The sequence below is a fragment of the Solea solea genome, chromosome 14, assembly GCF_958295425.1.
Source record: "Solea solea chromosome 14, fSolSol10.1, whole genome shotgun sequence".
Classification (NCBI taxonomy): Eukaryota; Metazoa; Chordata; class Actinopteri; order Pleuronectiformes; family Soleidae; genus Solea; species Solea solea.
Window position 1 is genome coordinate 14,482,450 of NC_081147.1, and position 25,075 is coordinate 14,507,524.

The 25,075-nt window shown below is 41.4% G+C and overlaps 2 protein-coding genes across 2 annotated transcripts; one reads left to right on the top strand and one right to left on the bottom strand.

Moving 5' to 3' along the window:
- The first annotated feature begins 476 nt into the window (after positions 1–476).
- Positions 477–13,864, top strand: atp7a (ATPase copper transporting alpha). Its single transcript, XM_058649944.1, has 23 exons — positions 477–756; positions 2,645–2,775; positions 3,721–4,225; positions 4,573–5,340; positions 5,862–6,074; positions 6,154–6,317; positions 6,526–6,687; positions 6,780–6,856; positions 7,018–7,240; positions 7,376–7,609; positions 7,726–7,817; positions 7,969–8,096; positions 8,520–8,674; positions 8,762–8,896; positions 9,034–9,228; positions 9,449–9,631; positions 9,736–9,949; positions 10,255–10,401; positions 10,505–10,647; positions 10,862–11,065; positions 11,309–11,426; positions 11,513–11,615; positions 11,937–13,864. The coding sequence occupies exons 2-23, from the start codon at positions 2,656–2,658 to the stop codon at positions 12,208–12,210; spliced, it is 4,557 nt and encodes a 1,518-aa protein (XP_058505927.1). The 5' UTR covers positions 477–756; positions 2,645–2,655; the 3' UTR covers positions 12,211–13,864.
- A 478-nt stretch (positions 13,865–14,342) lies between these two features.
- sfxn1 (sideroflexin 1) lies at positions 14,343–24,734 on the bottom strand. The gene is made up of 11 exons (XM_058649945.1): positions 24,606–24,734; positions 21,272–21,441; positions 21,007–21,177; positions 20,329–20,427; positions 20,113–20,188; positions 19,762–19,847; positions 19,537–19,664; positions 19,135–19,184; positions 18,844–18,893; positions 17,888–17,935; positions 14,343–17,717 (listed from the first exon to the last, which is right to left on the bottom strand). Exons 2-11 carry the CDS (start codon positions 21,433–21,435, stop codon positions 17,621–17,623), a joined length of 969 nt encoding a protein of 322 aa, XP_058505928.1. The 5' UTR covers positions 21,436–21,441; positions 24,606–24,734; the 3' UTR covers positions 14,343–17,620.
- Positions 24,735–25,075: the final 341 nt, after the last annotated feature.

Sequence of the window (25,075 nt, forward strand, 5' to 3'; positions counted from 1 at the left end):
CCTACAATTGACAATATTTTCAAGAAAAATTAATCAAACACTAGATACACTGAAATTAAATAAAGTGAAGCTGGAATATATTGGAAAAAAGGATTTAAACATTATAAATTCAATTATATCTGATACATATTTCTCTGCAACTTAGATCTGGAGTATTGAAAACAATACTATTAAATTATATTGTATTATAACTGGTTAAAGCCATAAAAACACTTATGTAACACTTGTAACTTTTGTATTATTTATTTAGGTTTTATAGTCAGAATTTAACAGGAATAGTTTATCATGTATCTGTAGTTTTGACCAGTAAGAATGACGTCACAGATATATACAACTACAATTCATCAATGAAATTACGATAGGTCAATATGACGTCACCTATATAAAAATGCTTGCCATGTTCTGGGCGCCTGACAGACCGGACTCAGGGCAACAATTTCCCCCTCTGTTGCCATGGGTCTCTGTGGCGCACGTCGAAGCTCCGCCTCGTTGAGGTACAACCGTCAGTCACGTCGGCATGTGAAGCAGAAACAACAACAGGCTTCCTCAATTGAATTTATTGATAACAGGGGAAAAGAAACTGTTACTCCAGTAGACGCAGTTGTTTCCCACAGGCAGCGAGATGCCCGGCGGTGTCCGCGCTGCTGTTTGTAACACAGCGTAGAAAGGAAAGGGTTAGCTAGCATGCTAGCTAAATTTAGCCACACAGTCTGACAGTCGGCTTTAAAAACATTCTGTGACTTCCTCCTGAATAAGGTAAGAGCCGTGTTTTCTCTTTTCATCCCGATTGTAGAACAATGTGCATTTTCCAGGCGGTCAGTTTAGTTCAGTATGGATGGACATATATCTGTTTAAACAGCATAGCTGACTGAAAAATAAAAGTTGAACACACTGTTTAGCTTAGTCAAGCTAGCTCACTGCCTGAACTCTGGCTAAATTAAGTTCAGGAGAAAGAGAAATTTTACTCAGCACAAGTCACAAAACGTTTGAGGTTTTATTGTAAAGTATTTCTGTAATATTATATGTCGTCGTTTTCGATTGGGAATTGTTTTACTCAAAAGGAGCAAGGTAAACAACAGATTTATTTTCGACTTGCTGGAATAGTCTTTGTCCAGCCTGAACATTGATAGGTTGTTTTTCCTCGTCATAGAGATCCAGTGCCAAAAGATCCAAGTTGCCTCTAAGTTGTTTATTCTCACTTATCACTGACAGAATAATTAATAGGCAGGTCATTTCTATTCTCAATGGTATGTTTCATGCTTCTATGATTTTGTTCATGGCTCAATCAATCACATTGTTGCAGAAACGTGAAATTATTAACCTTCCATTTTGGTTTTACCCTTTCTTGTACGTTATATATAAATACATTTTCATTTTTTTCAAGTGAATGTGTTAGAAGCAGGGAGTGGCTTTGTATCATTGGTGCAGCTCCTTTTGTTGTTCATTGTTTTGCATCAGGTTTGTTTTGAACTGTTCAGCCAAACCTCACTTTCATTTAATCCAGTACCTGCATCTCAGGCAGTGACCGATTTACGTGCATAACACATCCTTTAACTATGCATCTGTTGCATTTCTGCCACACTGGAGCCCTTAGTAAGACACGTGCCAAGTTTGAAGCATGTCAAGTGACCCATTGGGACAGTTATGCGATTCGGACAGTCAGACAAAAATACCTTCACTTAGATGGGTGTCATCACACTCCTTTTACACATTTTACATAAAAAGAATTACAAACTATTTTCTGGCAGGCTGTGCAGAGGTGTAATGCTCCTCCAGTTCCAAGTTCTTTGTCTCATTTCCTCTCTTCCCAGTTTCATCCTTCTTCATCGTAGTTCAAAGCTTTTAAATGCAGTTCAGAGTTTCCGAATGCAGGTTTAAAATTAGCTCAAGGTTCTCCACCCAGCTGCTTTCTCGTCTCCTCAGTCGCTTTTATCTCAGTCTGATGTTTTCCTTCATCCTCATTCTTTTTTCCTCATCCTCATTCCTTCTGGATTCTTCCTCCCCTCATCTCCTCAGTCCCTGCTACCTTTTCTTTTTTCAAAGTCATCATGTAACTCTTGCCTTTGATGACTTTGTCCCAAACACAGACAGACACACGCACACACACACACAGACGGACAGATATTCCTTACATTAAGAGAAATGGCAATAAAATTTAATTCAAATGTTTTAACATTTTGAGAAATGTGATTTACTTTAATACAAATGGTTTAATAATTTGTTTTTCATTTTCCCTCCTATGCCTTCAAGGCTTTGAGTTGTAAATACAAACCATATTAAAAACAAATAAAAAAACCATCAAGAAATGACGACCAGTGTTTTTTTCCCCAAAACCTATGTGGAGCAAAGAAACTTGAACATATTCGCTAACATGTTTCAGTTATAAAAAAGAAAAACCTCTAAATTATCAAATAGTTTGTGATAATTTAGAAATCAATTAATAATTGGTTAATCATAGCAGTCCTAAGAACCATATAACAGTGTAACAAGTGTAAAAGCCAATAGCCAATGATTGGTATTTATAATGTTAATGTTTAATGTTATTTTTTATAGAGATAACTATCTTTTTCTTTCATCATTTACACTGACATTGTGAGGCTTTCAAGAGGGAAAATAAACTTTATATTATTTGCTTTCCTTTTAGACTAAACAATCATGGCACAGGAAGTCAGTCTACGTTCGGTGTCCCTCGGAGTGGTGGGTATGACTTGTAACTCCTGTGTCCAGTCCATAGAGCAGCACATCGGGTCTCTCTCAGGAGTGATACATATAAAGGTAAATGCATTGTTTGCAATGATATAAACACACTTCTTATTTTTAGTGCCATGTATGTTTCCATGTTCATTTGCTTGTTTGTTTTTTTAATCTGCTGACTCAGAAAAACTTGCTTCCTATTTCTTTTTTAAAAACAGGATCTGAAATGACTATCATATATGTTGTAATGATGCAGTATGTTTTAAACATGGAAAGAGCAAATATGTATAAATTATATTAAGTAAAGTTTGCTGTCCATAGGGTAATGTAGTTTGATTTATTTTAGCTGTTACTTGAGCCATATGAAAAGACAAAGCCTAGAGCTAAATTACAATGGTTGTGGCCTGTTGTTTTGTATTTTGTATGTTTATCCCTCAGGCTGCGGTTAAATGAGACGATAATGTAATAGTTTGTTCCAAATAGAGCTCTGCCCTTTGCAGGACTGTGACAGCAGGTCGAAATGCTGTTTGTACCAACAGGAAATGTCATTTGTGTCTTGGATGAGAATTTAGTGCCTGGGTTATTTCATGGTAATCTATAAAGACAAGAGTGAATAGGGTTTTTTTTTCTTGTTAGAACAGTTATTGTCTCATTCCTAGCCTTCCCCCATCTCTCATTCTCAGGCACACTGACTTACTACTAAATCTGCACCATAGTCTGTAGCTTACAGCTCAGTCTGGTGATACCTTCAGTGTGTCACATGTTTGCTGCTTCTACCAAAAGAGGGGGAGCTAGGACTCATTGTCCTGCAGAATATCCTGTAAGCTTTCAAAGGCCACTGACTGATTTACACCCCCCCCCCCCGCAGTGTAAAGTTCTTTTGTTACAATAATGATCATAGTATAGCAGTACTAGTTTCTCTCTTCTGCTATATGAAACATATCTATGTTTGCTTTTATTAATCTGTAAAGGAAATGCTACATGTTTTGACCTAGTCTAACCCATAACTTTACTTTTATTTTATAGGTGTCTTTAGAACAAAGCAATGCCACCATCATATTTGACAGCAACCGACAGAGTCCAGAGTCTCTGTCAGAGGCTATTGAGGACATGGGCTTTGATTCAAGTCTATCAGAGTCCATCCCAGCTATGCTGGTATCAACAGATACCCAGCTGATACCCACTTCAGATTTGACACCTGCAGCCCTGGAGGAGGCTTTAAAGAAGCTATCCCAGGTTCAGGGAGTGCTGGATGTCAGCAAGAGCCAGGTTGAGATGGGTCTTTCCATCACCTTTGTTCCCTCCCTGATTTCAGCACTGCAGCTGAGGAAGCTGCTGGCCAGCCTAACGTCTTCAGAGGTCCCCACACCTGACAGCCTGGTGGAAAAAGCCTCAAACATGTCTGCATCTCACATAAGGCAGGGAGATGTGTTACTATTGAAGCTGGGCATTAAAGGAATGACATGCCACTCCTGCACCAGCACCATTGAAGGGAAGATAGGAAAACTGAAAGGGATTGAAAAGATCAAAGGTGATGTACTTGACCTGTTAATAAACTTGTAGTCATGTATAACTTCTGAGCTAGAATGTTGTAACGCAGGTCACAGGTGTCTTGTTATTGTGTATGTCAGCACAGTCAGGCAGGTTTATTACTGACAGTTAGACCCATGGAATTTGACTCCATGAAATCCTTTAATTGGCATTGTTATAAGGAGTTACGTGCTAAGAGATAGGATTACATTTGCCAACTACGGATTTGATGTTCTATTTTGTGTGCCGTATGGAGTATAAAAATCTACATCATCTTCATGTTGAAATACTTCTCTCACTTTATGCTGTGTTATATTTTTAATTTTGACTTGTCTTAATTACCCACAGTTGTTTTAGAGTCTCAGGAAGCTGCAGTCTTGTACCTCCCCAAAGCCATCACCGTCCAGACCATCATCGACCAGATTGCTGTGGCTGGTTTCAAGGCTTTTGTGAAGTGCAAGCCCCGCCCTGTGCAGCTGTCCCCCAATGTAATCGAACATTTTCTTGATTCTCAAAAGCCAACTGTTGCTTCACAATCAGAGATTCCAGAAGAGACTGAAATCTTCATAGATTTAACACTAGTCATGCTCAGGGTGAAAGGCATGCATTGCCATTCCTGTGTGGTCAACATTCAGGACAACATCTCGTTGCTGCCTAGTGTTTCCTCAGTGGAGGTCTCTCTGGAAAAGGAGAAGGCTTCTATCTGCTATGATCCTCTAAAGATTACAGTGCCTCAACTACAGCAAGCAATTGAGGCATTGCCTCCGGGAAACTTCAAGACTCAACCCTGGGACTCCACGGGCCCTTTAAGTCCTGTGTCCATATCACCCATACCTGCCTCGTCATCATCTCGGTCCGCAGGGACAGTTGCACCTGCTTCACAGTCTTATTTCACACAGCCTCTGGCATCTGTAGCTGATATCCACATTGAGGGCATGACATGTGACTCCTGTGTTCAGTCTATCGAAGGCATGCTCTCTCAAAAGAAGGGTGTGGTATCAGCCCAGGTCTCTCTGGCTGAACACCAGGGGATCTTTGAGTATGATCCCCTGTTGACCACACCGGAGGAGCTCAGGGAGGCTATAGAGAACATGGGATTTGATGCCTTCCTACCAGGTGAGAGGACAGATCATGTGCTTGTGTCAGCCAAATTAACATAGCAAAATGGATGAAGCCCTTTTTCTTTTTGCACGATTGAAAGCTGTAGTGTGTAACTTTTAAATATAAATGAAGGCCTGCTTCATATAAGCCATTGTAAAATAATTCTCTCGGCTCCACACAACTCTCTCTGTATGTCACCTGATATTGTGTTGCTCGGCAACATTCCTGCTCAATGGAAGTGGTTCATTTTATGTTAAGACAGATAAAGGCAACAGCAACATTGTGCTAGTAGTTCAGCAGTTTGATGGACTAAACTATCCTTGCCTGCCCCTGCACTGCTGCTGTATACACCCAAACGCTCCCTCTGTCACATAGTAATAAAAACATCAATGTTTATCCACTGCAGCTTTAAATTTATAGCTGTCTATAGATAGTGCAGAATATAGCTTCACTATGTTGCCACTCTGCAGTGTTGAGACGTCATAACTAACTGCAAATTATACTTCCCTTTAATTACTATAATTTGTTTTCCACAGCAACCAATTCTCTGCTGCCTTCACCAGAACCCTGTGTCACAAAGTCAACAAGTTTAGTGCCTGTGAAAGATATCGAGATGGACAGTGATCCACGCAAAGAAATGCCCCAGGGACACAACGGAGACAAGCAATCTAAATGTTATATCCAGATTGGAGGGATGACCTGTGCTTCGTGTGTGGCAAACATCGAAAGAAACCTCAAGAATGAACCTGGTTTGTAAAGACACATAAATATTTAAATATGTCAGTAAGGTAATTTGAGGCTGATGAGAAAATCTTTAATGTTCTCCAGGTATCTACTCTGTTTTGGTGGCATTAATGGCCAGTAAAGCAGAAGTGCGCTACAACCCTGAAGTCATTGACCCTGTGAAGGTAGCCGAGTGTGTGATAGAGCTGGGCTTCACCGCCTCTGTGATGGAGAACTACGAAGGTTCAGATGGAAACCTAGAACTAGTGGTGAGTTACCATTTGTGTTTTTTTTAAGAAAAGATAAATGACATGCCTTAAGCTATTTCTGTAATGTTAAATCTGTAAATAAATTCAATCATATTTGAGAAGGAGGTTGAATACATGCAGTGGGTGAATCATACATTTCCCTCTTGATATCCTTTTTAATATGTTTTTGTCCCCTTCTCTACTTGTGCTCCTCTCTGCCTTCTTTCAGGTCAGGGGAATGACTTGTGCCTCTTGTGTTCACAAAATTGAATCCAGTCTTATGAGAGAAAAGGGGATTATTTATGCCTCTGTTGCCTTGGCAACCAACAAAGCACATGTGAAGTATGACTCAGAAATCATAGGCCCGCGAGACATCATTAAGCTGATCGAGGTACTACCTTCTCCTGCAGAACATTTCATACACTATAAGATCTGAAGCAAAAGGATTTAATTTGATCAGTTCTTGGGTTGTTTTATTTGTAGAATCTGGGGTTCGACTCATCCTTGGTAAAGAGAGATCGCACAGCCAGTCACCTCGACCACAGCAAAGAGATAAAACAGTGAGTAACTAATAATGGTACAGTTATTAATTTGGCATACTATTACAGATGTTTTGATTTTTGTCAGCAGTGTGTATATATTATGCTCTGTGTACGCTTGCTTTGTCGCACAAATATTTAAAACTAATTTACAAAGTAAAAATAACAAAACTCTCTTTAAGGTGGAGGAAATCCTTCCTGATCAGCTTGTTTTTCTGCGTGCCTGTGATGGGCATGATGATCTACATGATTATCATGGACCACCACATGAATGCTTCACACCACCACAATGCTACAGTAGAGGACCGCAATCATTACCATTCCACCATGTTCCTGGAGAGACAGCTGCTGCCAGGCCTCTCCATCATGAACCTCCTTTCCTTCCTCTTCTGTGTCCCAGTACAGGTAAGTCCATTCCAGGAATCGTAGGGACATTTCAGCAGCACATTTTCAGATTATTTAGACAAACGTATTCAGGAGCGACAGGGGAGTCTGTGGTTCCTTGATTATAACCTTTCTTTATTTTTTTCCTCTCCTCAGTTTATTGGAGGTCGCTACTTCTACATTCAAGCTTACAAAGCACTCAAACACAGATCTGCCAACATGGATGTGCTTATAGTTCTAGCTACGTCCATAGCCTTTACCTACTCACTGGTGGTTCTTATAGTAGCCATAGCAGAGAAAGCCAAAGTCAACCCCATCACTTTCTTCGATACACCACCTATGCTCTTTGTTTTCATCTCTCTGGGACGCTGGCTGGAACAGATAGCTAAGGTGTTTCTCATTGTTATTATTATTGTTGACGATGTCTCTAACATTCAATATATCTTTCGAAAGTATTAAAATGAACAAAGTCTTTAAAAATTGTTCTGTCTGCATCTTCCATATAGAGTAAAACATCTGAGGCTTTGTCCAAGCTTATGTCTCTACAAGCCACCGAGGCCACAGTGGTCAATCTCAGCAGTGACATGACTGTTATCAGGTACCTGTCCACACGTTGTTCCCTGGCACATTTCTCGTATTGATATTAGATGATTTGGGGTTATTCTATTAGTAATATGGTAAGATATCTCACTACAGGAAGCATGCTGTGAACTTAGGAGCCCTAATTCATTAAAATCCATTTTTTCCAGTGAGGAGCAGGTAGATGTTGAGCTGGTGCAGAGGGGTGATGTGGTGAAAGTCGTTCCTGGAGGGAAGTTTCCAGTAGACGGCAGGGTCATCGAGGGACACTCCATGGCTGACGAGTCACTAATCACAGGTTAGTCGTTACATTTTTTTAAAATGTGAGTGTGGATCCAGCTCTGACTGTTCTCTGATATTGAATTATTATCTTTTTAAACCTAAAATGTACCTGCACTGACAGATGTGAAGAGATGCTCTAAACAGAGGAGGTGAAAATCAAAGAAAATAGTTCAACAAATACCCAAAATCAGGTTGCTGTGCTATAATGTCTAATTTACCTGCATCTTTATTAATTGATACATTTTACTATAACTATAACAAACTTAAATGTATCATATTATTATAATTATTATCATTACTCAGTCAGAAAACATCGTCATGTATTTGGTGATTATTTGAGCTGGGGTTTCTTCTGCAGCACCAGTATTTCCTCCAGATGATGTTTTTTGGTGCCTTGTATTGTCGTGTTTGCTCAACAGCTGTTGCTTTGTGACTCCAGGTGAGGCCATGCCAGTGACGAAGAAGCCTGGGAGCACTGTGATCGCAGGCTCCATTAACCAGAACGGCTCTCTGCTCGTCAGTGCTACACATGTTGGCATGGACACGACGCTGTGTCAGATTGTTAAACTAGTGGAGGAGGCTCAGACCTCAAAGGTGAATCCTGTCATTGCTACACTGTGTCTACCTGCCCTGAGGGTAATCCTGGGAAGGTGTGTGATTTCTGACATTTTATATTTTTAGGCTCCCATCCAGCAGTATGCAGATAAGATCAGTGGCTACTTTGTTCCCTTCATTGTTGGGATATCTCTAGTGACACTGCTCGCCTGGATCATCATTGGGTTTTTGGACTTCTCACTAGTGGAGAAATATTTTCCTGTGAGTCTGAATGTCTGACTGTAGCATCAGTCTTCTTCTCTTCTCTATTCCTTTTTTATTACTGATCTTAAAATCAATATCCCCGCATCTGATAATATTATTTATTTATAATCACAGCACCCATTTTCTTCCTGCAGGGTTATGATAAGAGCATTTCCAGGTCCGAGGCAGTGATTCGCTTTGCCTTCCAGGCGTCCATAACAGTGTTATGCATTGCCTGCCCCTGTTCTCTTGGCTTGGCAACCCCGACAGCTGTCATGGTGGGCACAGGAGTTGGAGCCCAAAATGGCATTCTGATAAAGGGAGGGGAGCCGCTTGAGATGGCGCATAAGGTTTGTTAATGATGACACTCTGACACCCCTGACACTATATGTATGTAGTCAGCCAATCGTGTGCCAGGCCAACTGTCAATTTAAACACTGAAATATCTGCTTTACAAGCTTACAAAACCAGGCCTATACTTAGCTCTGAATAAATATCTTGAACCACATACATTCAGTGTGGTTGTATTTCTTGTTGACTTGTGCCATTTCTTCTCACTGGTAAGTGCAGGTACAGACGGTGGTGTTTGATAAGACCGGGACCATCACATATGGGGCTCCAAAGGTTATCCAAGTCAAGATAGTTGTGGAGGGGAACAAGATGCCTCGTTCCCGGCTGCTTGCCATCGTGGGTACAGCTGAGAACAACAGTGAACATCCTCTGGGAGCAGCGATTACCAAGTACTGCAAACAGGTCGGTCTTTATCTCCATTCTCCATCTTTCAAAAAATCTCCCATAACTTGTTGTCTGCATAATATAAATTCAGTCTTATATTAAACTTCTATTTCTTTGAGCAGGATCTTGGCACGGAGTCTCTCGGCACATGCACGGGCTTTCAGGCAGTGCCAGGCTGTGGCATCCGGTGTCAGGTCAGCAACACGGAGACCCTGCTGAAACAGGCGGACAGTGACAGTGAGGACAACAACCAACGCAACAGTATTCTCGTCCAAATCAGTGACACCCGGATGACCACCAACTCACATCCACTCATCATGGACCCACAGCCACTGAGTGAGTTGGGAAATGTGCAGTGCAGTGCAGTTCTGCTTATCACGATGTGGTTTAAAACGGTTATTTTGGTACCCTTCACAAATTTTGGCATTTGAAACGCAAATAATTGCGCGACATATCGAAACGAGGGTTAAAACACTGTTGTAGTCATGGATTTAGCAGAAGTGCCTGCCTTGCAGAGTCCACGGGCACTTAGGATTGTCTACATCTCATCCTGTGTAACATAAATCAAAGTAATCAATGATTAGGAAACATTAAGGTGAATCAAGTACAAGTTCATCTAACCTTTGTGTTTCTGTGTTTAGGCTCGGTCCCCACAGCCACTTACGTTGTCCTAATAGGCAACAGAGAGTGGATGAAGAGGAACTGCCTGCATGTTAGTCCTGATATAGATGAGGCCATGACAGAGCATGAGCGCAGAGGACGCACTGCTGTTCTAGTAGCTGTAGATGGTAAGGAGTATCTGTCATTAAGTGTGAGGCTAATATTTATTCTTTACAATATTCTCACTAAATGTTTGTGGCCTTATTGTTAAATATTTCTATTCCGACGCAGACCTGCTGTGTGCGATGATAGCCATAGCTGACACAGTGAAGCCAGAGGCTGATCTTGCCGTACACACTCTGACTAACATGGGTCTGGAAGTTGTGTTGATGACCGGAGACAACAGCAAGACAGCACGGGCCATTGCTGCTCAGGTACGACAAATGTGTGAATTGTACAAAATCAGTTTGCTGTTGTTGTTGGACATTGACAACGTGACAGTATTTTTAGAGTGAAAAGCTCTGCTTTTTACACAACTGTTAAAACATTTTTAATAGTTATGGGTTCAACTTTGAATGAATGCCTAAAATAATATTGCATCATGTCTCTGTGTCTTTCTGAGCCTGTTGGTCTCTGCTTGTCCTCCAGGTTGGTATCAAGAAAGTCTTCGCTGAGGTACTTCCCTCCCACAAGGTGGCCAAGGTGGAGCAGCTGCAGCAAGCAGGCAAGAGGGTGGCCATGGTGGGCGACGGCATTAACGACTCACCCGCTCTGGCCATGGCCGATGTGGGCATCGCCATAGGAACTGGGACAGACGTGGCCATAGAAGCCGCAGATGTGGTGCTGATCAGGGTGAGAGTTTAATTTCTGTTTTAATGTCTGGGAAGTATGGACATGCGGCATCACGGTCAGTGTCGTATAATAAAGCAGAATATTTAATAGGCAGTAAGTTATATTGTTTATGTGTGTCTTCAGTGTCAGTGCTCATTACTCTGGCTACAGAGCCAGTATTGCCTCTTACAGTGGTTGAATACCCATTTTAATACAAATGTTTTAATATCCCTGCAGTTTTGATTCAAACCTCTTTGTCTACAGAACGACCTCCTGGATGTGGTGGGTAGTATTGACCTCTCTAAGAAGACTGTCAAGAGGATCAGGATCAACTTTATATTTGCTCTCATCTACAATCTCGTTGGGATTCCCATTGCTGCTGGTGGGCGCCTGCATCACACTGACAGTGACCATTTAAAAAAAAAAACATTTGTTCAAAGCACTTATATGAAGTTGAACTGTTCACAGGCGTTTTCCTTCCCATTGGACTGGTGTTACAACCGTGGATGGGCTCTGCTGCGATGGCACTGTCGTCCGTCTCTGTGGTTTTGTCCTCCCTTCTACTCAAATGGTAACGAGCTGTCGCTTTGTTAAAACCTTTCATCTTGTTTTGCGTACTTCGTTTTACTTGTTTTATGAGCTCTGATTAGTGTAAAGGAAAATTAAACTGTTGCAGATCAGACATCAGCTGAGGAGGCGGTGTCTGATCCCTCCTCAGCACAGATTGTGTTCATGTGAGCTCAGAATTGTGGCCACGTGCATCCATAAAGATTTCTGTGAGGACACATTCAGGGTTTGAAGTCCTCGCTCCTGTATCTAGTACAATCTGCTCGTGACGGTGTCCCTCAGGACAGACGATAATACCCGTCTATATTTGTCTGTTTTTGTCTAGTTACACTAAGCCCAGTGCAGAGCAGCTGGAGGCTCGACTGGGCAACATCAGGCGGCAGAGGAGCCTGTCTGATGTCAGCATCCACATCGGCATGGGTGACGTGCGTCGTCCGTCCCCCAAACTCAGCCTGCTGGACCGCATTATCACCTACAGCCGGGCCTCCATCAACTCGCTGCGGTCCGACAAGCACTCGCTCAACAGTTTGGTTCTCAGTGAACCCGACAAACACTCTCTGCTGGTGGGGGAGGCGCTGGGTGATGAGGAGTTCTGCTGAGCACTTAAAGCCCACATGGTCTGGCTGTGATGACCTTTGTTAGCTGAAGTAGATAGTAATTGTATTTATTAAAGGTTAGGCCATGCTGACTAATGGCCTGTCCATCTGCTGTAGGTGCCTGGAGGCAGCACTGTTGAAAGCTTATGTGTCACTTGTTTTCTTTCAGCTCAACCAGCAGATCACATGTTCTTGAGCGCGTGCTGAGATCATTTCTTCTCCCTCAGCAGCAGACGTTGTTTAGGTGAGGTCACTGCCATTGGGTGCATTCGTTTTGCCTAAAGCTTTGACACTTTGATCCCTGAGCACTGTGTGAAGGGACATTAAGCATCTACAGAACCTTGAAGCAGGTGTCCACATCCAGGAACCAGAGTGAGGATCAGCTCTGCATTTTGTGGTCATTTGCCAGTAAAATCTTTACCATCTATCCAAAGACCTTTTAACAGTGGTGCCTGTTTTAAGAGTGGACACTACAGAGTTATATTTTATCTGATTTTCCTAAAATGGAAAATTATAATAACACTGTTGTATTATTCTATTCCAGAGTATTTATATTATCCTTATTTATCTTTTTTCTCCTTCCATTTATATCCTATGTAAACAATGGAATCGTTGAATCAAAATGTCAATGTTCAGTGTCAGTCTCCCGGAAATGTGTAATATCTGAACACGCAAAGACAAAAAAAAAAACAAAAAAACACCTCAGTTGTAAGAAGATTTTGCTCGGAAGCTTATGTTTGTGCAACACTTCACCAGTGAAGTGAGATGTATACGTCCGTCTGACCCAAGTGCCACCTTGGCAAAGTCCAACACATTCCAAAGATAGCATTGTACGGATGTTACCTTGGATATATAACGTGCACAGAGAGTGAACTGAGATAAGGTCAAAGCAGAGAGAGAGAAGCGACTGATCTTTTTAGTAGTGTCGACTCTCTGCGTCTTTGGTTAAATATGAAGCTGTTTGTCGGTGATTGTGAAGTTACATATACATGAATAACTGTTTGTGCTTGGATTACTTTATTGGCTTGCTGCAAAGATAAGTTATGTTGTGAAAAGGCTGGATATCATTTATTTAGTTTTTAATGTTAGTGGTGCTACCGTGTTTCTTTTTTCCCCATTGAATTATGCAACCTTTTCCATTTCTCTTCTCTTTTGTACGATTATTATAATGTACATGGTTTGCACACAGGAGCACAATCAGCAGACCAATCAGAAACCGTGTCCCTGCTGTTCCACCAAATAAGTTACTGAGAAACAAACGTTGATACATTAAGTCATTTTGGGGTTTTTTGTGCACTCAAACTGGACCAACTGTGTCTTGCAGGTGTGACAGCTCAGTTTATATTGTTTTTTTGTTTACAGTTTGCTTTATCCAGTTTGAAGATGATCACTATTTTCCTGCCATCCATTGACTTGTGTCAAAACCTCTCTGGTGGTGCAGAAGAATCTTTCCCATGAAGGATTACGTTCTGCTGCTGTCACCACGTCTTTGTGTTATGACGCCACGTCTGTTGTTTTTGTGCTTTGCTTCGTGAAGTTGTCCACACGGACTTCGATCTTTGTGCAGTTAAATTAAGCGACAAGTCCAGGCTTGTTGTTCTTTCCACGTTCTCCTGAACATTATGTGCCTTGGAATAAATTGCCTTTTTAAACGTCACTTTGTTGTTTTCAATTTCAGCCACAAGATGGCGCTGTAGAGTGATAACAGCATCTCAGTGTTCGGCAAAACAGGTGCCTTTTTTATTATTTTTATTTCAGCATTTGAATTGTGCTTTGGCTGTGGTGACATTATGAATTATTTGGTAGGTTGAAGCTTGTGAACGTGTATTTTTAAACACATTAAAGGGCCATTTCACCCAAAAAATATTCAGGTTTTTTTCAGAATTTCCTGAGAAAAATGTGATATTCAATCATCAGACAGTGGACCTGAGATACATGTCTCATTCCCACAACAACAGAGGAAGTTGGGATTGGGAAAAAATGCATAAAATTGACAAAGAGTCACTTCCTTAAAAGAAAATAAAAGCCCTACACTGCTCTTTACTGCGTTTCTGTCAAGTTTTATGAGTAAAAGATTAAAATGTCAAATGTACCTTTAATTACTCTATAATGGAATTAAACAAACGGCAGCAGCATCAGGATTTTAAGTTTATTCTTCATTTGACCAAGTGGTAAAAGTGATTTGCAAATTTGTTTTCATTAGAAACGGAGGTTTAATTAATATTTAGATATGACATGTATCAAAGGCCCGCACGGTGCAGTAGTGGCGGCCACTGTTGGCTTGTATCAGAACGACTACGGTTCGGTCTGAAGGTGATGCCTTTCTGCATGGAGTTTGCATGTTCTCCAGCTACTCCAGTTTCCTCTTACAGTCCAAAAACATGCAGAGGTTATTGCCCGTAGGTGTGAATGTGAGCTGTCCAGAGTGTGCCACACCTCCAGTGACCCACAACTCTCATGTGGAGGATAAAGCAGTAAAAATATGAATGAATGAATGAATGAACGTACCAAAGGTTAATTACATTATTTATCATCTTTTCTCTCTCACTGATAAACAAGTTCTCGATAAGCATTGGTGTCGGGAAAACTGAACAGATTTATTCATGTTTTAAAAATGTGCAGCATTTTTAATCTGTTACAATATTGTGCTTCTTTTTTTTTTGGACCAAGGTACCACAAAACAGCTGTATTTGGAAAAATGCTACATTCAGTCACCTAGAATCACGTTGCTCACTTCGAACCAGCTACAGATCAGCTTCAACCCCTAATGAATCACCTGAAATAGACACTTTGACAGCAACATTGATATATATATTTATATTTAAGTCAATTTACAGTATATTAAACACTTAACACCTCACGGAAATCACAGACCACAATGAGCAAAAAAATGCACTGAAAATCAAACCGATGTTCACAAGCATTTGATGTTTTTGAAAAAAAAATAATAATTAAAATGTAAACATTTGCATGAATTGGACTTAATGATTTCAACATACAGCTATATTTAAAATAATCAAAAGGTTGAAATACTTATTCTGAGATTTGTGACTTCAGTCCATCTGTTTCACTCAAATCCCTGATTTAAAGATGTCTTTTGATAAATCTGGTACACTTTGTATAGTCTCTCTCGGATAAGAGCCTGGACTATAATTACCTACAGTATGTGCAGTTTAATACAGCGGCTCTTAAGGAAACACAGACTTGTGGATGAATGTGATCTAAAACACTGGCTGATGTGACAAGAGTTTACAGTCACAGCATCACACTGAACCAGGCCACGAATAAGGCCACGTCCAAATGGAAATGGCAAGAAAGGAAAACAATCTTTTTTCTTTGCCGTGTTTAAAAAAAGATCGCCCCATAAAGACGGCGTAGTTTCTGGAAATATCCCTGAAACGACGCAAAACGCAAAGGAGATAGAATGAACTAAGTCCGAGGAAAATTTCATTTCGTGCTGTTTCCGTGTGCATATCTAGCGACTTTACAGACGTGTTCTAATGATATCTAGTGTCTTTTCACACTGACTTTAGTTACTTTTCATTGCCAGCAGTCAAACAATCTCCAAACACATGACACGTTTTCCTAAAGAAGTGTATTCGCTGTCTACGCGGACAAAAATACCACTTCCTGTCCCCTAAAACACTGTTTCCGTATGGATAGAACGCCTCTCTGGCAAAAAAAATTAATTCTGTGCATTCACCTTAACCCGTTTCCGTGTGGACGGGGCCCTAAGAGTATGTGCCGATGTGACTGCATGTAATGACTTGTTTCTCCCTTAAAGCAGGGGTTTGTTGAAGATCCAAGGTTTTTAGCTGAGAGGCTCCACATTCTGCATTATAATGTTCTACAAGATGAAAATATAGCTTTGTATTACTAGAATATGGCTAGTATTTTTGAAAAATTCTGCTTCCCAACCTCAGTTTCCCATATGTTGAGAAATATCTTGTCTGTGTTATTGCCCACCTGTTAGCGCAACTGTTAGCAAAGATGGCGGCCACTGTTTACATTCTGGGAATGAGGCATTCCGCATTTATGTGCCCACCAGTGACACTTGGTCCGAGGCTTGAAACTGCAACGCTAAATTCCGCAGTTTTTAGACCCACTCGTAGGGGGACGGGACCTCATTCCCAGAATGTAAACAGTGTCCGCCATCTTTGCTAAGAGTTACGCTAACAGGACCACGTGTCACTGGTGGGCACGTAACAAAAAAAGACGAATAAAGTCAGGAGAAACAGAGGTTGGGAAGCACAATTTTTCAAAAATACTAGCCCTATTCTAGTAATACAAAGCTACATGCAAATCGGTGAAGTATTCCTTTTAAAGTCCAAATGAGGAGAAAGATATAACAAGTCATGAAGATCAATGCAATTCATTTCCCCCGATGTCCCCCAATACTTCATATCTCACACAAATTGACATATAAACCTTACAAACAACAGAAAGGGAAATGTAATACTGTGGATGATTGATTCCATACTAATCTCTAAGGCGTGAATGAGCATGATCAAATATCATCATCTGAAATTCCTGATTAACTTTCACCCAGAGAGGCTTTTTCATTGTTGTTTAAACTGGAGATCGTGAATGAGAGCTGGTGTTTTGTTGTTGTTGTTTTTATCTGAAATGATCGTGAATGACGTTTCCGATCTGGTCACTGCTGGATTCTTTTGAACGTACCCTTGATGTGACCACAAAACATACAGAAACGCTTGGAGTGGTTTGTTCGTGCGTGTTTGCAGAATAGGTAGTACGATAAACACTGGTTATAAAGACATCAAATAGCACCATGTTGGCCCCTCGATGGCTGCCATTACCACTAGAGCATCACATTTTATTGAGTGGATCCCTGGAGAATTGTTTTCAGATGTCCAGAGGCCACGAGGCTTACTGAATGTCACCCATTTGCAAAAATAAAGTGAATTAAAGTGAGTGAGCTCTTTGAAATGACCTGGACTACTGTAGATATTTGGCAAATGTACGAACTGCGGAGGTCGCTGACTAATAAATGTCACGATATGACCATATTCAAAAATAATACAATATCTGTCAACCTCACGTAAGAGAGGGTGTCAAAATTATACGATGGCAACACACGATAAAGTGACCAACTCGAAGAAAATGCACTGGAAAATAAAAGACCACTTAACCTTTGTGATATAAATCACACTTGTCATCTCAACCAATCATATAAAATAGCAATTTACAGTAGAATCACACTGACAAAAGCAAACATCTGATTTCAGAGAGACAGATTGAGAGAGGGAGTCCTCAGATCAGATCTGAACGGTGGAAAATGAGGAGACACAGACCTAACTTTTTGGCACACTGGATGAGGAGTCGGGCGAGTCGAGAGGTGAGGAGCCAGCCTGCAGCTGTGTTATGGCAGTGTTTGGTGGAGTGCGCTGCTCACTCATAGACCTTTGTTGAAGTAGACTCTCTCCACTCCCGGGTGGTCGGCCCGGATTTTCTCCTGCAGCTCGGGCTCCAAGCGGCTGACTGACATGGAGCTGGATGGGGGTGGGGGATGGTGTGGGTTAATGGGAGGAATGCGGGGGTGAAAGGGTCAAACACAGACAGACATCGGTGAACTTTATGCAACGCTTGAGGCAGAGAAGAATCATGCAGACGTTCAGAGGACGAGACAAGTTAGTGACGGGTTAGTGAGATCCTCACTCACCTCTTCTGAGGGAACAATGCACAGCAGATGGGAGTCGCAAACACCAGACTGAAAAAGAGACGGGACATCTTTGAGACACAGTGTCCACTACTTCCTGTTTCCATTATCATCTCTAATGGGGAGAAATATTTCATGCAGGTTGTTTCGTGTGTACACACTTTATATTAGAGACTATTCATCCATCTCTTTTAGCTTTGCAAACATTTGTATACATTTTTGTACAATGTATAGTGTTTGTATACATACTATATACTTTTTTTTTATTAATTAGCACTCACACAGTGGATCACATTTTTGAGGAAGAATGTTTTCGCCTTTTTATGTGTTGCTGTGTCATGTAGTGATTTAAAGTAGCAAATATTGTGCAGAAGTCACAAACTTTTCGTTCATGAAAACGAGCCAAGCGAACTTTGAACCGTGGCCTATTTCCAAATTTCACAATTCAATCCGATTCAAACAATTTTAAACATCCTGTGTACTTTTTTGCTCAGGTGTGTTGATAGAGTAACGACACATTGCACATTCTCATCGCGTCTGTATATACTGTACGTTTGCTCGGCCTAAACGCTCTGGGCTCTGGTTTATAATCAGGTAAAAAACGTGAGACAAGAGACCAGGGCAAAGTGTCCAAGTTACACACTGCAGCTTTAACATGTGCCTCAGGTGATCTGATCACACGCAGACAGCTCTCAGTTCAGGTGTGAATGCACCACAGACACATTTTAGAGAGATGGTGTGGAGTTCACTTCAGGAAGCACAGAGAAAAGGAGAGAGAGACTGCAAAAAAACTGCTGGTTTACTGTTAACTTCTCTGAGGGGCACATTCCTCACCATAACTTCAGTGACATACAGTAAATCATTGAATTACATAGAGATTTCACATCACTTGTTATAAACTGGGACTGTGCGGTGTTGGTGGAACGTGACATTAAAAGTGACCGTCTCTGACGACTCACCAGAATCCCACCAGGCCGACCTGAATGGGTGCACTCATCCATGGGAACCTCTGAAAAGACCAGGCAGAAGAGAACAAAAAAAGATGAATGGCGGACACAAAAGCAGCAGAGAATTCTCATCGTGGAGTGGCCTCATGGCCTCATGGCCTCGGTGCTTCTCATCGCTCTGGTGTGTGATTACTGTGAGGAGCCAAGTGCCAGAGACAGTGTGGGAACATGGAGGGAGAGGACGTTGAGGAGACTATTGCAGCAAACGTAGAACGTGTCTGTGTGATCCAGGAAAACACTCACCTTCAGGAAGGCCTTCTTCTCCAAATGGTTCATTAGAAACGGAGGAATGGCTGGAAAGACACAGAGTGTCAAGTGTTACGACACAGTTACATCGCAAAGTTGTTGTTTAATATTTGAATGAAAGGTCTATTATGTAACATTTAGTGACGTCTAATGGTGAGAGTGCAGGTTGTAACAAATGTTCTGCTCACTCCTCCTTTTCCAAAGATGGTCAGGGCACATACCAAAAATGATGTGGTTTTTTGTGAAGTAAGTTTCTGCTTGGCTGTTGAAACATGGTGGCACTAGATGTACTTATACACTTTCTGCCTATAATAAAGTGATTAAATGTTACATACTTGACCTTTACAGGATGCAATTAGCATCCAGAGTAGAGCCACAGTGTCTCATAGAGATTCATACCCATTCCTGGAGACGCCATGAGGATCCTGGAGACCACAACCTGAGAGATAGCCTGCTGTGCCGCTTTTGTTGACTCTCCTAACCTGTTGTCGTTCTCATCTGTGATGGGAATGCCGTGCTTAAGTTCTCTGAAGACAACAAGAGCAAAATAAGTCCGAGGAAATCCACCGCGCTTTCTTTTTATTTCACCTTTTGTAAAAGAACACCAGTGTGCGTCCTCCTTACCGTTGTCTCATCAGTGGGATGTTGATACAGTTAGCAGCGGCTACAGCAGCGAATGGCACAAACCGTCCAATCAGAGGCGAAACATGCTTCGAAAACAAGGAAGGACAAAATGAAAACCTGGCTAACCTAAGTCTGAGGTTATCTCAGGTCGTAGCGCAGCTTTTTCCAGAAACAGCATGTACAGTAGAGTCACTATAAAAGCAGGCATGACAACGTGCTGATCCCAGAGCGTGACCCTGTAAATAATACGGCTTTTCGGCGACAAAGAGACTATTTGTGCGCGGCTAACATCACATCTGCTGAGGTCAACACATCAAAATGAGATGAGAGTGGGGTTAGATGGACCAATACCTTTGTTAGTGCATTTAGTCCTAGAGCGGTGGCAACTGCCCCTGTGGTGGCAGACACATAAGCTGTGCCAAGCTGACTGTGAACAGATGAACAGAAGAGCCAACGGTCCCATTACTCACAAATAAAACAACACCAAAACAAATAAATATGTCCTCACAAAACCCCGTAGATCTAAAGGGTTAATATGAGATATGAGCCAAAATGTCTGCCGGTTACCTGACTGTGATGGGAGCGTCACCACTCCTGTTGGTGTAGTTAACTATTGCGTTGAAAGACTGATTAATCCACTGCCAGAAGACCACAGCTGGAGTCGTCCTGCAAGATTTAACAGAGTCAGGATTACACACACACACGGACACACTAACATACAGACACCTTACAGTCCTGGCTTATTATTTTTATTCTATTTCAAAAATCTTGCAGTTTATTTATATGTTTGTTGTAAAAAAAAAAAAAAAGTACCTTTAGTGCACTGTTGCTGTGTGGAGCACCCACAATTTGGTTGAAGTCTAATGTGCACTGACAATAAAGTCTATTCTATTCTATTCTATTCTATTCTATTCTAGGTAATAGTCTAGGTCCATTTTTGTGAGGCAGCCTGTTGGTTTTTGTTAGAAAGCACACAAATTGACTTGGAACGTGTCAAAAAACCCTAATAATACAAGATTTATTTCTAAAGAATGTCTAAAAACAACCTCAGTTGACCAAAATGCTGCATCAACAATACAAAAATAAATATAAGCAGCAAAAAAAACAAAAAACGATATGCTAAGATAAACAATAAAAACAATTGGCCTATTAACAATGGTAAAAATGCATGGTGACAGTGATGGTTGTACTGTACACAGATGTAAAGAGGTTACAGTGACATCACAGGCGACAACAAGCTCTCACTTGTAAAACGTCATCATGCATCCAGTGATGGTCATGTTCATTGGAACCTGCGCTGACATGCGGCCAATCAGGATCATCTTCTCCCCGGTGTCGGGATGAAAGGCCGAGTCAAACACGTATTTGGCTCTCCACAGCTCATCCTCTGTCAGCCCGGGAGACACGACGCCTTTCCTGAGAGACGGCAAAGAAGCAAACTTCCTCCAATAACGGCTTTGAATCACAGATCACTCCTGTGGTCGCGACCCGAAATCTGTGATGGACCCACCTGTAGTCCGTGATGATCTTGTGTGCGTGCGTGAGCTGCTCATTGGTGAGGAGGATGTTCCTGGGGTCTGTGACGGTGAAGAAGTGCTTGGCACGACCTACAAACGTCGCCTGGTCCCACCGCGGCTCCTTGATGTTTATAGACGTGGAGATCTCTGCTGCCATATTTACCTGGACAAAAGGAAACTGTTAATCATCACATCAGCTTTTGTCAGATAACAGTGAACAGTGTGAACCGTGGTGATGATTTAAGGTTCAATGAGGTCCCAGTAGCCTGGAGTACATGCTCTAAGTGGCAACATGCACAATGAAAGCTCAACTTCTCAATAGTGGAAATTGACTCAACTCGACAAAAATCAAAATCAAATTCCTGGAATTCTGAAGGGTACCGCCTGTCACTTCTGGTTTTAATTTGCAGACACAAGGACTGGTGAAAAAAAAAGAGCTTCTTCTCTGAACTGCCATGCTTCTAATTCAGCATAATGTTGCTATGGTGATGGCCGACCTGACAAGAGGGTTGTGAAGCGCTAAATTGCAAAGGCTTTTCATGGGCGAACACCAACCCCCAAACTAACTGTGGCTGAGGAGAAAAGCAGCTCTCGCTGACTGACAAGAATCCTGTGCATGGACGACGTGATCGAGTCAAGGGTTGTGCTACGTTTGGGCGATTATATGTGATTAAAACAACCCAGTATGAGATGCTGGTTTTGTCTTTTTTATTGTTTTTCTTGTGTGACTTGTGTTGTTTATATACTTTTTACAGTCTTTTATTGTTTTCTTGTATGTTTTACTGTTTGTTTTTATCTCTATTAGGTCTAATGTTTCTATATTTCATTAGTTTTATTTATCTCTGATATTTATCTCTTTTATTTATCTCCGGTACAGCACTTTCTCTCAGCTGTTGCTGTTTTTGAAGTGCTTTATAAATAAAGTTGGATTGGACTGGATTATCTTTATTCTGTCAACCACAGCGATTACATCAAAACTTTATATTACGACAGTTTACATTATCATAGTATGTAGTTGTTATTATAATTATAACCTTTATTTTACCAAAGTAAAAAAAATCTCTTTTACATGATATCATAATATTCATAAAATATTCAAAATAATGTTGATTTTTTTTAAAGTTCTAATATCCATCCATCTATCTTCTACCGCTTTATCTCCACATAAAGGCCGCGGGGCATGCTGTGCCAATCTCAGCTGACATAGAGTCGTCTTGCTGCAAAGGCTAGAGTGCTCACCAAGGTCTATTATGTCACTGAAAATAAAATTGTCACTCTCTTGTAGGTCAATGTGATTTTCTTTAATTCACACACATAGTTTTTTACATGACATAATCTAGCTTCCATTCAAAACCCTGGCTTGTGACTCATCAGGGCTCTTTCGCCAGCACATGTAACATGTCTGTCCTACATTCCCCCCCCCCCCCTATATTTAAGTTACATCAGGCTGGTTGATATTACCAAAAACACAGTTGTTACAATAAAACAATTCAAATCAGTTGATATTGATCAATTGATCATTATCACAACAAATGTCAGACAGTGAGACTGATTTCTGCTCCTGAGTGAGAGTGAAAGAAATCCTTAAACCTTCACCTTATCGAGACAAAAAGAAATGATACTGCAATACATATCGTTGAATTATGGCCCTAAAATGACTTGAATCGATTTCATCTTCGTCTGAGAAGAGCAGAGAATCAGATTGTAGATTGTCTCATTCCTGTATTCAAGACAGTCGCAAACTCCCTTTATGATGATGACTTGCTTCCTCCTTCTACACCTGGGGTGTCAATCGTACGGCCCACGGGCCGGAACCAGCCCGCCAGAGGGTCCAATCTGGCCCGCAGCATGAATTTGTTAAAATTTCACATTACAATTATATTCTAATCATAATGTTATCTTTAAATATCCAGTGTGATATGTAAATGGTCAAATTAGGTATAATATTGTTGAAATTGCACTTATTTTTCTCAAGAATTTCATGTTTTGTAAAAAGATACTTCATTAAATGTAAAACAGTGTTGTTGTTCATAGGTTATTTGCTTCTATTATGTATTTAATTCAACGGTATTGTTATTTATGATACAAATTCTAGCATTTTCTTTGTAAATAATCGTATATCTTATTACGTGTGTCACGACTGTCAGGTCTGTGTCGTCTATTACATCAAAGGAAGGCTTTGTCTTCAAACTGCAAAACAAATAAAGTGACTTGACGGGCCTCTTGCATGTGTACAAGCATGTTAGCGTTCCTAAATCCACTATAGAGCCTGATGTGAAGTCAGTGGCATTCACTGAATAAAACCCTGCACCACACAGAACATCGGCTCTGAGTGTGTGTATGTGGCTGCAGTGTGCTCATTCCACCCAGTGTGCGACGGGGGTCACTGTAACCCAGTCTGATCTGGTTTTTAACCATTTGTTCATGTGTTTTTCCTCCAGTGGGAGACACTGACACACACACACACACACACAGAGTGTGTGCTACAGTTACAGCAGCAGCAGCAGCTGGAGGAGCAGCATGATGAAACTCTACCTGCGATTGCACCAAAGATGGCTGCTGGATTGACAGCCGTGCAGAAAGTGTCTTGGGTTTTCTTCTTGGCAGATGTGCAGATGTGCTGTCTCTTTAAATCGAATTAAACTTCACGGGGTTCTCACGAGATGGGAACTAAACACCCACCGACCCCCCTTTCTCCTTCCCTCCCTCAGCTATAATCAAATATTGAACAGTAAACCTGCTGCTGTTTATTATCACAATAATAATAATTAATGGATGATCATTACTGATGGAGGTGAGATCTGAGGAGTGACCTTTGGACTTTTGATCTTTGCTGCTTCTCCCCTCACTCGCAGCCAATCAAAGGCGGCCTGCGTGGCTACACATTAACCTGCTGTGTGTGTGTGGCTCATGATCATCAAAGAGATCACATCAATACTGTGATCCGGAGATCCATTTTAATGTGAGTGTGCGACATGGTGGTCGCAGTGTAAACACGCGCTGTGACTGAATAAACGACCCGACAGGGTCCAGTCAAATCTGGAATGTGACTGGATGCGTTTTTTGAGCGTGTGTGCACGCGCGCGACGAAATCTGTATCGAGCACAATTTGAATGATGACATAAACGGCTAATTAACCGCATCCTGATGTGTGTCCAGCTGTGCGTCCCAGATTCAACTAGTATCAGTCTGCCACATCCACACATCCAGCAGCAGCAGAGCAAAAAAAAATCCACACACACACATACGTGCACGCGCCTTCCCTTTCAATTTGAATGTGCCATTAAAAACAAAAAAACAAACAAAGCATACAGTCGGGTTACTTACTGCACTGTGAGCTCCGGCGGTGAGCGCGAGAAGCGTCCCTTGATGACTGCGTCCAGTTAATTTAGCATGCAGCGGCGTCAGCACATTACACAGAGGCACGCTCCCCCTCCCTGTGACACACCGGAAACTGTCTCTGAGGAAGTAAAAGTCCTGACTCAGAGGGGAGAACAGTCATAGTAAGAGGACACTGCATGAGGGAGAGCAACAAGCCCTGCTGGGGGATGCACGCGTTTTTAAATTTTCCGTTAAAATGTGAGTCAAAACCATACTTCTGACGCAGGGAGGAGATTCACCCCGCACTTAAACGAGGCTTTTATTTTGAAGAGCCAGCAGAGGACCTCACATCCGTCAATGTCGCTGCCTTGATTCGCAGCCAGCGTAATATTTTGTATTTGATAGGCTCTAAAGCATTTATACACAAACCTTTATTCATTTACCCCAGGGACATATTTTTCTAAGCAAAACCTGCC